Source organism: Cuculus canorus, chromosome 14, assembly GCF_017976375.1.
Source record: "Cuculus canorus isolate bCucCan1 chromosome 14, bCucCan1.pri, whole genome shotgun sequence".
Lineage (NCBI taxonomy): Eukaryota > Metazoa > Chordata > Aves > Cuculiformes > Cuculidae > Cuculus > Cuculus canorus.
This window is the reverse complement of record NC_071414.1, coordinates 3,087,971-3,100,712: the sequence shown is the minus strand read 5'-3', so window position 1 is coordinate 3,100,712 and position 12,742 is coordinate 3,087,971. Positions and strand designations below refer to the sequence as shown.

The window sequence follows — 12,742 nt, the reverse complement described above, 5'->3', positions numbered from 1 at the left end:
AAGCCTTTGACACAGTCCCCCACAACATCCTTCTCACTAAACTGGAGAGAGCTCCAGGATCATCAAGGACGGGATGTCATCCAGAGGAACCTGGACAGGCTGGAGAAGTGGGGCAGTGAGAACCTCACAAGGTCCAACAAGGCCATGTGTAAGGTCCTGCACCTGGGTCGGGGCAATCCCCATTTTCAGTACACGATGGGGGATGATGTGCTTGAGAGCAGCCCTGCAGAGAAGGACTTGGGGTGCTGGTCTATGAGAAGCTCAACATGAGCTGGCAACGTGCGTTCACAGCCCAGAAGGCCAACCGTGTCCTGGGCTGCATCAAAAGAAGCGTGGCCAGCAGGGCGAGGGAAGGGATTCTGACCCTCTGTTCCTCTCTTGTAAGACCTCATTTGGAAGATTGTGTCCAGTTCTGGAATCTTCAATGTAAGAAGGATATGGAGCCGTTGGAATGGGTCCATAGGAGGCTACAAAAATGATCGGAGGGCTGAAGCACCTTCCCTACGAGGATAGGCTGAGAGAGTTGGGGTTGTTCAGCCTGGAGAAGAGAAGGCTCAGAGGAGACCATACAGCGACCTTCCAGTACCTGAAGGGGGCCTACAGGAAAGCTGGAGAGGGGCTATTTATAAACGCTAGTGGGGACAGGAGGAATGGGTATAAACTGGAGAGGGGCAGATTTAGGCTAGACATTAGGAAGAATTTCTTCACTATGAGAGTGGTGAGGCTCTGGCCCAGTTTGCCCAGGGAGGTTGTGGCTGCCCCATCCCTGGAGGTGTTCAGGGCAGGTTGGATGGGCCTTGAGCAGCCTGATGCAGTGGGATGTCCCTCCCTGCCCACGGCAGGGGAGTTGGAATTAGATGATCCTTAAGGCCCTTTCCAACCCAAACTATACTGTGATACTATGATACCATGAACAGAGTATCAACAAGCAAGGTATCCTGATACACAAACATGCACCCCACGAAAAAACAAACTATGCAAGTTCACAACTTCTTTTGTGACAAATTCCATAGTTGAGAACATTTCAACAGCGTGAAACTCAGAACGCAGCCCCACAACTCTGAATGTGCAGTTGGGTTTCTCCTCTAAGTCAGTGAACAAAACAGAATTTCATAGCATTGCCACAATTAAAACTTGAGCTGACAAGCCTTTTTTACCAGTTTACCCAGAAAGCACAACAATCCCCATTCCTAGTAAGTAGGTACCTACCAACATCTTACAAATTTCTATTTGTAAAAATTTTTATTTGTACAAAAAAAGGGCCTGGGACACGGCACTGCTCTTTTGCTCCCCAATAAAAACGTTAATTTCCTGGGGCAGAACCACCTGGATGCAACTCCTGAGGGGACCTGAATAAACAAAGCAATGAAGAGACAACTTGCCTTCAAATGCTCCCAGTGTTAATTTAGCCTGCAAGAGAAGCAAACAAAGCTTCCAAAAAGAGTCAGCATGTTCTCTGCTGCTAAAATACAAATGGCGTTGCATTATTTTTGCATTTTCTAGTCTCCGTTGTGCACTACTAATATTGGGAAATGGGTGGAAATAGTGGAGGGAAACAGAATAGGTTGTCAGATGTCGCACCACTGAGCTCATAAATACACCGACAGACTGGGGAAGGAAGAGATTTTCCAGAAAAAGTGGATTTTCTGCAAATAACAGAATACTATCAACACCATGAAAATCAAACCGAGAAATCAGATTATACAACAACACAAGCAGCGGCATTAGTATAAAGGCGACATCGCCAGAGAAAAAAGCTGGAACGTAAATATTGTTATTAATCAGCATTAGTTAAACAACTCAGTAAACATCCTCATTTCCCTTCAATTTATTTTCTCCCTCGTAACAAAAATATTACTTGTCAAGGAGCAGCCCTCTCATAACCACGGTCTCTTATTTACTCCCACACATCATCCTTCTCGCATTGGCACGTTTGATGCACCATCCATTTCATTTTAAACCCATCAACAATCTCACTTTGCACGCTGCTGCACAAGCACTCAAAGCAGCGCAGGAAGATGAAACTGAAAATGGCAAAGCAACAGTGACCTCTAAACTCCCCAGCAATAAAACGTAACGCATCGAGAGACACACATCAAGTTGATTTAACAAGCAGCAAAGGTGTTTCAGAAAACACACATGAAATAAAAAGGTACATCCATCCTTCAAGGCAGGCTCCCAACCCTCTCTAAGGGTACAGCTCACAAGAAGGCAGTTTGTTTTGCTGAGATGCTGCTGCAACGGTGATGGGTAACCCAAATTCTCAGCAATGTCCGATGACTCCGCCTAAGGGATACAGTCGGCACAGACTGAAATGCAGAAACACCATACATGTGCTTTACAACCTTTTAAAGGAGCAACCCAACAGCACTTCAGAGAGGGCAGCTGGCGTGCACAGCAGCGTGCTGGCAGAGATGTGATCTCATTCCACGCTGACACCTGGACAAGAGATTTACGAGCACGATTCGGGACCTCCTGGTCTGAAGCCAGAGCTCACAGGCACTTATCACCCCGAGAACTGTCCAGCGGTGCTCACGCACGCAGGAAGCCATACACGTGCTGAACCCTCTCCACTACAGCTTACTCAGCGTTGTTGCAAAGATCAAAAAATTCAGTCGTGTCAGAAAATTTAACTGCACTGTGAGCTCTCTGAATCTCAAATGGGATTTAAAAAGCCTTTGGTGAGACACCAGCCTTTAGTCTCCCCAAGGCAATGTAACTTTTTTCTGTTAAGAACTACAAGCAATTTAGTTTCAGGATTCTCCCTACCAATGGAGCATCTGGAGCTTTCCTTCACCTGTACAAAGTGATCGCTGCTGCCCTAACTATCACGAACTTCAGATAACTTCTTTCTTTGTAACCTCTCTGCTGCATCTTTGTATTCCCCCTTCACCACCCCATTTCCCTACTCCCTTTACTGTTTGATCTAACCCTTCCCAAAAGACACAGCCTTCCACTTCCTTCATTTCATCACGGCTCTGGGGGCTCTGAATTCAGCTGCCTTGCTCCAGTTCATTTTCTTAAGCTCTTCCTTCCCATTTTCTCCACTGCTGCCAAAGCCACAGCAATCTGTTCTCTCTATATTTGCACCCTTCCTCTCTCTGAAATGTGACTGTCGCTCTGACAGCCTGGGCAGCAGCATGGATCTTGTATTCCCGGCCCCAAGGGCTCCTCTGTGACTACCTAAAAGACACCTCTTCAGACACCTGCTCAGGCCAGTTTCCTTTTTCCAATGGATGAAACTGTACAGCACGCCATCACTGCATGCTTCCATGTCTGACAAACAGCTACCAAAGATCCTAATTCAGCTACCAAAGATTAATAAAAGATAACTGCAAAGGAAATAGATTTTTATCCTACCAAAGAAGGCAAAACTAGTTTATACAGAGGTTTACAAATGTCTTGCTCTCCATCTACCCCCAGCCTTTGATAAAGAACAAGTCGTGCTTTAGCCAAAACAGTCCCTGCTTTGTTTCAGGTGCAGAGATGACCGCTGTCTAGTCCATCCGTATCTCTATCACTACAGAATCAAACCCTTTGAAGGATTCCTCTAAAAATCCGTGGGGGAAAAAAGAAATCACAAAAACGTAACCACCTGCTTGGCCTGTGGGAATGGAGACAGAGAGGGAAGAAAAAAGCCAGAATGCTACAGCCCTACTGAGATATACACAGCAGCTGTGTTTTAGTTTCCAAACAGAATGCTAAGATTTATTTTGCACTATAAAGCTTTAAATAGTTTGGGGGCACAGCCATCTCCAGTTGCAGTAATCCAAAGAACTTCAGGACACTGGCCAGGCACACCGATGTGAAACTGCATTCTGAGGCGGTTACCTCCTGAATTTGAAGGCCTTCAGCTCACATCAAAGTCCTGCCAGGAGAAACTGAAAGACTCTTGGCAAGATATTCAATTATAGTTCTTCATTTATTATTTAGAGAGGCATTTAAACACTGGACACTTTTATGACAGACAGAGAGAGATCTTCTGGACAGTAAAGGCATTATATTAGGAAAAGTATTTTCCATATATGTAACTTTAAGATACAAATGATAATTCGACTGCAAACAAGCACTTGTCCGTTTTATTCCCACGCATGGTTTTTCCATAACCCCTTCATACTCCTGCCACAGAGCAGTGTTACACTGAATTTAAACCACCAGTTCTGCAGCAGGGGGATCTGTGTTTGGTGAACAGCATGTGCGTCAAGGACACAGTGGAAAAGCAGACGATAATAAGCTCAATAAGTGAAAGAATTACACACAGCCAGCTTCCTGCTGCAGGAACCAGGTCCCATAGTGGCTGAGGGGTACAAGAGCCTGGGAGCAATGGATTTTCTTATTTTTAAGACTACCTTCACCTTCTCAGGCTGCACGCAGTTCTTCTCATAAATTCATAACTTGTATAAAAAAACATATTTGCCATACTTATGCATTCTTTGACAACCACTTTAAATAGACACTAAGAAGCTAATTACTCCTACTTCGAAAGCCTGCTGGTAAAACAAAAGTACAGTTCAGTGAAGCTTTGTGAGCAATGAAAAACACAAGGCTTTCAGCGGGTACTGAAGACAAACACATATAACGGGTTTGAGGCAATGGAACAACACAGATTTTGTACACAACTCGGAATCTGCAGGTAAAAAACCTGTTTCACAAAGCACTGTTGATCCTACCTCACCTTAAGAAAGAAGAGTTCGGTTCTTTAAAAGAGCAAAAAGGTTACAGTTATCTAATTTCACAGTGAAAATCAAAACCAGGGGAAGAAAGAGCCCTTTCAATCATTCCAGCCAGCCCTCCATCTGTTCTGGATTACTTCCTCACTATTCATTTTCTAATAGTTTGCCCACTCACGCAAAGCATTTAAGTGAGACAGCGTAAGAACAAAGGTATCTAAATAAAAACCAATCTCGTCAGATACGCCCTTAGCCTAAACCTGGACCTCCTGCAGCCAACACAGGCGAACCTGGAGCCCTTGGGCCCCTCAAAATCACCTCCAGAGGCAATGGGCATCTCATCTGTAGATGCTGTCCGCAAATGAAAGCCAGGAAATGTGATCACTAAATCAATTGCTCATCCCCGTTAACATGGTCAGATTACATGGTTTACACAACTAGAAAGAGAGATGTCAAGCCTTAAGCTGTGCTAAATGATACAGTGACTTCAGAACACTCGCTAAAGCCTCCCATAGCAAATGAAAGTTGTTGCTCTGAAAGCTGAACATATTTCTCTTAGATTCCAGCCTTAAAAATAGAGCGGTATTATTTCCGTGACTGATTCTTCTTTAAATAAATGCAAATGATGTCTCCAGTGAAAGCACAGTTGAGGGCTAGAACATCACGTTCTGAAACTTCCATGCAATTACCATGTTGACACATTATCTCTTGCTTATCAGCCACAGAGCTCCATTGTATTTGCTCCTCAGAACTCCTGCATGGTACATTTGCTCCCATATTTACTATAGATTCATCCTTGGCAGTGGAGAGGAGCAACTGAGTACCCAAAGGGAACCAAAACCAATCTACTGTATCAGAGAGAGGTCTAGAACACTGTACTTTTACTGAATAATAACGTTCTTACAAAGCAAAACGTCCCACTGAGTCTGACAGGGTAAGCTGATCCCTGGGTTAGGGATGTTTGCCGCCAGCATTAAGAGCCGATAAAGGGTTTGCATACAATAACAAAACCACTGACTGAGAACTCTGTCAATACAGCTTCTCCTACTGCTTCGTGTATTTAAGCAAATCTTCTGGATAATCTTATCTTCTGCAACACATGAGGCGGCAAAACCTCCTCCATGTCTTCATTTTGGAATAACTTTCAATGATTTTAGTGAGGCATTCATACTCAAACACTAGTGTTCCCAGGCAAGCCTTTGCTAAGGTTGAAATTAAATTCAACTACATTTTATCTTATAAACTACATTTTACAGAGTGCCATTTTCTACTGGAAGCTACAGAATTAATTGCCTTAATAAATTTTTATATTTATCGATTTCTTGTGAAAGAGAGAAAAAATTGTTTCTTAAACCTCCTACAACATAATAAAAATCTTAATAACCTCATCGATATTCACACCGATTAGCACATTCCCCAGGTCCAGCTGTAAACAAAGAGCACAACAATTATCAGCAAAATTTACATTTGCTTCTGCCTGCTGACACTTTGGCCCCAAACAGAAGAGCCTTCTAAAACATGAGAGCATTTACAAAGAGACAAGTAAGAAAGCTGAGGGAGGGAAATGCACCTTCCAGCCTCAAACCCTGTTTTAGTGCCTCACACACCCCCAGGCTGAGGAGTTCCAGTAACCGTGCCAGGTAGGATAAAATCCACTAGAACTCACTTTACAGCTCGGGAATTTAGCAGGCATCTTCTCTGCAGGCGACTCCTCCTGTGTGGGATGCCCGCAGAGCCTTTATCCGGCCGGCTGCAGCCTGCTCTGACGGCACCCACGGCTGAGAGCAGGATCACCCAATCAATCGGGGCGAGGAAGGGAGGAGAACAGCTTTTAAGCCACCGGCCTCGGTGACCAGGAACAAAATCACAAAGCGGGGTTGGGTTTCTCCTTCTTTTTAAACTCTCGCTGCTTGAGAGCAGACAACTCAGAAAGTTTGTATTTTCCAGGTTGGTTTAGCAAGGCCGGCACTGGCTAAAAGCCCATTTAATGTCTCCACTGAACCCAGCTCACCGTAAGAGCACCCAAGAAGCAAATATCCACATTTTACCGCTTGACTCCGCAGTACTGCGAGAAATCTTGTAGGTGAAAGCAAATTGTGTTTATGACAAACAAATTAAGGGGTATTTAGTCATTATTCTTCCTTCCAAACTCCTGACTTCATTTTATTCACCCCTAAAGGCAGTCAAATCTCTGCCCACTACTATGTGGCGGCAGAGATCCCTGCGGGGACAGGAGCTGGACTCGATGACGCTCGTGGGTCCCTTTCCAGCTCAGGGCTTGCCGTGATTCTATGAGATTCGCGTGGGTTAAGATCCAAACCCTTCTCGTTCCCCCGATCCCACCCGGCCGCCGCTCCCCTCGCCCCCATTCAGCGGCCTAAGCGCTACCGAGAGGCCGGAACCGAGGGGCCCGGCGGGGGCAGCGAGTGCGGGGAGGGCCGGGCCCCCCTCTCACGGCGGGGCCCGGCCTGGCGACGGCGGGGGAGTGTCGCGGGGCGGCACCCGGGGTGCCCGGGGGAGGCGGGGTGACTCACCATCAGCTCGATGGTCTTGTCCTCGATCACCGAGTCGGGCTCCATCGCGGCGGCAGCTCCGGCCCCGCCGCCCCGCGCCCGCCAGGCCCCGCCGCGCACCCGCCCCCCCCCCGCCCCACACGCTGCGTGCGCGGTGACGTCACGGCGCCGGCCGGCGGGCACCGCTCCGCGCCATTGGGGCAGGGAGCGCGCTGGGTGTGCCGCGTCATGCCATTGGCGGAGGGAGCGCGCCGGGTGTGCTGCGTCATACTATTGGCTAAGGGAGGGCGCCGGGTGTAATGCATCACACCATTGGCGGAGGGAGCGCTCTGGGTGTAACGCGCCATGTTATTGGCTGAAGGGGCGCTCAGGGTGTGCCGCGTCACGCTATTGGTGGACGGGGCGCTCTGGCGGGTCTCGCGATACTATTGGCTGTGGGAGCGCCCGCAGCGCGCCGCGCGCTGCCATTGGCTGAGGGCGGGGCTCGCGCCGCTTTTGGCTGAGGGCGCCCTCCGAGCAATGCCATTGGCTGAGGGCGGGCTGGGGGCGGGACTCGCGCCGCCATTGGCTGAGGACGCTCCCAGCAGGCCCCGCGGCACGCGCGGGCGGAAGCGCGGGGGCGGCCATGGCGGGGACGGGGAAGCCGGCACTGCTCTGGGCAACTGGGCCAGGGCCTCCCCACCCTCACAGGAAAATATTTCTTCTTAAGATCTCATCTCAGTCTCGTTTCTTTCACCTAAAAACCGTTCCCCCTCGTCCTATCCCTGCCCTCTCTGATCAAGGGAAGCATTACAGCATGCAGAATGAGGCGCTGATTCTAGATCATTCATTTAATAAACAGATCTGCTTAGAATCATAGGATAGTTTGGGTTGGAAAGGACCTTAAAGCCCATCCAGCTCCACTCCCCTGCCACGGGCAGGGACACCTCCCACTGGATCAGGCTGCCCAAGGCCCATCCAGCCCGGCCTTGAACACCTCCAGGGATGGGGCAGCCACCACTGCCCTGGGCAACCTGGGCCAGTGCCCCTCTCCCCATTGAGAAGAAATTCCTCCTTATGTCCAGTCTAAATCTGCCCCTCTCCAGTTTATACCCATTGCCCTTCATCCTCTCACTACAAGACTTTGTAAACAGCCCCTCCCCAGGTTTCCTGCAGCCCCTTCAGGTAAGGTCCAGTCGAGTGCCTTAGAACTTACCATCACTTGGTCAGGCAGCAGTGTCCAGAGTAACTAGTTCTGCTTGCTTTACTACCCCAGCTTCTCAGTGTGCCATTCCGTATAAAGATCTAACCCCATTCAATACAAAGACCCAACCCATCCTGGCTATCCTGGAGCACCTTCCCTGCGAGGACAGGCTGAGGGAGTTGGGCTTGTTCAGTCTGGAGAAGAGGAGGCTCCGAGGAGATCTTATAGTGACCTTCCAGTACCTGAAGGGGCTACAAGAAAGCCAGAGAGGGGCTTTTCATAAAGGCTTATGGTGACAGGACGAGAGGCAATGGGTATAAACAGGAGAGGGGCAGATTTAGACTGGACATAAGGAGGAATTTCTTCACTATGAGAGTGGTGAGGCCCTGGCCCAGGTTGCCCAGGGAAGTTGTGGCTGCCCCATCCCTGGAGGTGTTCCAGGCCAGGTTGGATGGGCCTTGGGCAGCCTGAGCCAGTGGGAGGTGTCCCTGCCCATGGCAGGGGGATGGAGCTGGATGATCTTTAAGGTCCCTTCCAAACCAAACTATTCTGTGATTCTGTGATCTTGAAACAGTGTTATTTACCAGATGGCACAGAATTTAGAAGACAAACAGCCAGTCCTCACCTGAGGAAACCTTCAGTCTAGGTTAGTTTTAGGTGGAAAGGGCCAAATGCAAGAGCTGGAAAAGGAGATGCGCCGTACTTGCAAGGAAACATTGGATAAGGTGGTGGCTGATCACAATGAGCAGCTTTTTCAGCCTTTAGGATCTGTATCGTGCTGGCAGACTGCAGCGTGCCTGCATCTCCCTCTGCCAGCACCGCAGAGAGGCACTGAGCATCGGAGCATTGGCTGCTGAAGGCCAACTGGAGCGAGCATCGGGTGGGATTACAGGATCGGTGGCACTGAAAGCTCAGGTGCTTTGAGTGGCCAAGGGCACACAGGCTGTGATCTGATGACACAGCAGGGACCAAATGCATTTGTCGGCATCGGAAATTGGAAGGAAAAATGTCGTAAGCAGCAGTCTGGGGTAACAGCACAGCACTAGCAACTCTGAAAACAGACACAGTAGCTTCCTGCTAAGCATTTTTTTCCGCTACCTGTTTAAATCTCTGCCAAATGGTTAAGAAATGAAGTATGGTGCAAAATCCTTTCTTCTTGACAATACACCTGCTTTGCAGGACATATATGTCAGCAGAAGTTTTACTCATGCAAAAATGCTTTAAAAAATACTTACCATGAAACCTAAACTTTTTTCATAGCCCAAGAGCAGCAGGTCTCCCTCCCCATCAAACAGCTGCTGCTGCTGCTTGGAATCAGGGGGTGAAACCTTCCTGTGCCCCTAAAGCTGCCGGGTTTACATTCTTCTGGGCAAAGCGAACACCAAAACTGTTGTTGCCCCCTGGTCCCTAACTGGGACTAAAAGCCCAAATTCACACATCCATGCTAACATCAGCTTGGGCTGTGTGAGCACACACAGATCCTTGCCCAGAATCACTCCATCTCCATGTCAAAAGAACATCCAAGGGCTTTTCCTGTCACACCTCAACGCCTGGACTGATGGCTGAGATGAATTCTTCCCACCTTTGAATCACAACGTACAACGAAGGGCTTGCAGGTCAAATTATACCCTGTCCTTCACATTGCAAGCTCACAAAGGTGTCATCAACTATAAGGTGGGATGAAATCCAGCTCACTTTTGCTCTCCCTGTAATCAGATGTTCGCTCTGAAGATCAAACAAGGCAGCAGATATTTCTTTGTGACACCAAAGTAAAAAATCAGCATGTCTCAGTCTAAATATACACGGGAGAGAGATTTGCTGACCAGCACGATACTATTTTATGAGGAGCTTTCCAAAGTACAGCTGCACAGTTAGACCAGTTTTGTGACTATGGAAAGGATTGCACAGGACACAGAAAAAGAAAAAAACTGAGATAAAAAGGCAAAAATCCTCAATTTATTTGAAGAAAAGAGTAAATCCATTGTCTTATTCTGGCAGTTTGAATGGTTAATCCATCACAACAATGGACACTACAGCAGCAGGCGGAGGTCTCAAATTGTGGCATGAGCGTTGGATGGAACTTGAGTTAGAACCACAGAATCATGGAATGGTTTGGGTTGTAAGGGACCTCAAAGCCCATCCATTCCCAACCCTTTTGCCATGGGCAGGGACACCTCCCACTGGATCAGGGGCTTCAAGCGCCATCCAACCCAGCCTTGAACCCCTCCAGGGATGGGGCAGCCACCACTGCTCTGGGCAACCTGGGCCAGGGCCTCCCCATCCTCACAGGAAAATATTTCTTCTTAAGATCTCATCTCAATCTCCCCTCTTGCAGCTGAAAACCTTTCCCCTCGTCCTGTCCCTGCACTCCCTGATCACAAGCCCTTCCCCAGCTTTTCTAGAGCCCCTTTCAGTACTAGAAGCTCTAGAAGCTGCTTTAAGGTTTCCTCAGAGCCTTTTCTTCTCCAGGCTGAACAGCCCCAGCTCTCTCTGCCTGCCCACAGATGGGAGGTGCTCCAGCCCTGAGATCACCTCCATGGCCTCCTCTGCACCACAAGTTCCGGTAATCTGCTTTAGTTTCATGGAAAAAACAATTTCTATGAGATGAAGGAAAGAGAAGAGGGTTGAAAATAATTAAGGAAAGCATTTAAAAAAAAAAAACCAACAAGCAAAACAAAACTGCTTTAGTGCAGAATACCAAGAAAAACAAGAACAGGGCATGTTGATCTTTATATCTGTAAATTAAGTAAAATTGTTTCTGAGCAACTCATCACGTAAGAGCCTGTCCAGACTGAGGGGCATGTCCATGGCAAGGTCTAATAAGATGGATGAAAAAATTAAGTTCTTGATAAATCTATTCCAAGATACAAGATTCCAAGATTGGGTTGGAAGGGACCTTAAAGCCCATCCAGTTCCACCCTCTGCTGTGGGCAGGGACACCTCCCACTGGCTCAGGCTGCTCAAGGCCCATCCAACCTGGCCTTGAACACCTCCAGGGATGGGGCAGCCACAGCTTCCCTGGGCAACCTGGGCCAGGGCCTCACTGCTCTCATAGTGAAGAAATTCCTCCTTATGTCCAGTCTAAATCTGCCCCTCTCCAGTTTATACCCATTGCCCCTCGTCCTATCCCCACAACCCTTTATAAACAGCCCCTCTCCAGCTTTCCTGAAGCCCCTTCAGGTGCTGGATGGTCGCTATATGGTCTCCTCTGAGCCTTCTCTTCTCCAGGCTGAACAACCCCAACCCTCTCAGCCTATCCTTGTAGGGAAGGTGCTTCAGCCCTCCAATCAACTTTGCAGCCTCCTATGGACCCATTCCAACAGCTCCATATCCTTCTTACATTGAGGATTCCAGAACTGGACACAATACTCCAGATGAGGTCTTACAAGAGAGGAACAGAGGGGCAGAATCCCTTCCCTCGCCCTGCTGGCCACGCTTCTTTTGATGCAGTCCAGGACACGGTTGGCCTTCTGGGCTGTGAACGCACGTTGCCAGCTCATGTTGAGCTTCTCATAGACCAGGACCCCAAGTCCTTCTCTGCAGGGCTGCTCTCAAGCACATCATCCCCCATCATGTACTGGAAATGGGGATTGCACCGACCCAGGTGCAGGACCTTACACATGGCCTTGTCGGACCTCGTGAGGTTCTCACAGCCCCACTTCTCCAGCCTGTCCGGGTCGCTCTGGATGACAATCCATCCCTCCGATGTGGCAACTACACCACTCAGCTTAGTGTCATCCGCAAAGTTGCTGAGGTTGCACTCAATCTCGCGGTCAGTATCATTGATAAAGATATTAAACAGCACCGATCCCAGTATAGACCCCTGAGGGACACTACTCGTCACAGATCTCCATCTGGACTTCGAGTCATTGACCACTACTCTCTGAATACCACCATCCAACGAGTTTCTTATCCACAGTACCGTCCACCCATCAAACCCATCTCTCTCCAGTTTAGTGAGAAGGATGTTGTGGGAGACTGTGTCAAAGGCTTTACAGAAGTCTAGATAGATCATATCCATCGGTTTAGCCGTGTCCACTGCTGTGGTTACCCCATCATAGAAAGCCACCAGATTGGTCAGACAGGACTTGCCCCTGGTGAAGCCGTGCTGGCTGCCATTAATCAGCTCCCTGCCCTCCATGTGCTTTAGCAAAGCTTCTAGGAGGATCTGTTCCATGATCTTCCCAGACACAGCGGTGAGGCTGACAGGTCAGTTGGTTCTCAGGGTTCCTATGAAGCCGAGCACTGTGTCCCCATGCCTACATGGACCACACACCTGCAGTAAGTCGAAAAGTACATCTGCGGGTGTGTGAACTCGGGTTAATCCACGCTGTATGAGGCACTCCACCGCGCCTGTGTGTATCACAAATTGCTGA

The 12,742-nt window shown here is 48.6% G+C and overlaps 1 protein-coding gene across 4 annotated transcripts in view; it reads right to left on the bottom strand.

The window, feature by feature from the left end:
• FBXW11 (F-box and WD repeat domain containing 11) overlaps positions 1–7,311 on the bottom strand; it is a 72,070-nt gene extending 64,759 nt beyond the window's left edge. For 2 of the 4 annotated variants that reach the window (XM_054079620.1, XM_054079622.1), the window contains exon 1: positions 7,205–7,311. Coding sequence is in view for 2 of the 4 variants with exons in the window: in XM_054079621.1 (XP_053935596.1) it covers positions 7,205–7,249 (45 nt within the window). In the remaining 2 variants the exon portion in view is untranslated. The remainder of the gene's footprint in view (positions 1–7,204) is intronic. The other 2 variants (XM_054079621.1, XM_054079619.1) reach the window with 2 other exon arrangements.
• Positions 7,312–12,742: the final 5,431 nt, after the last annotated feature.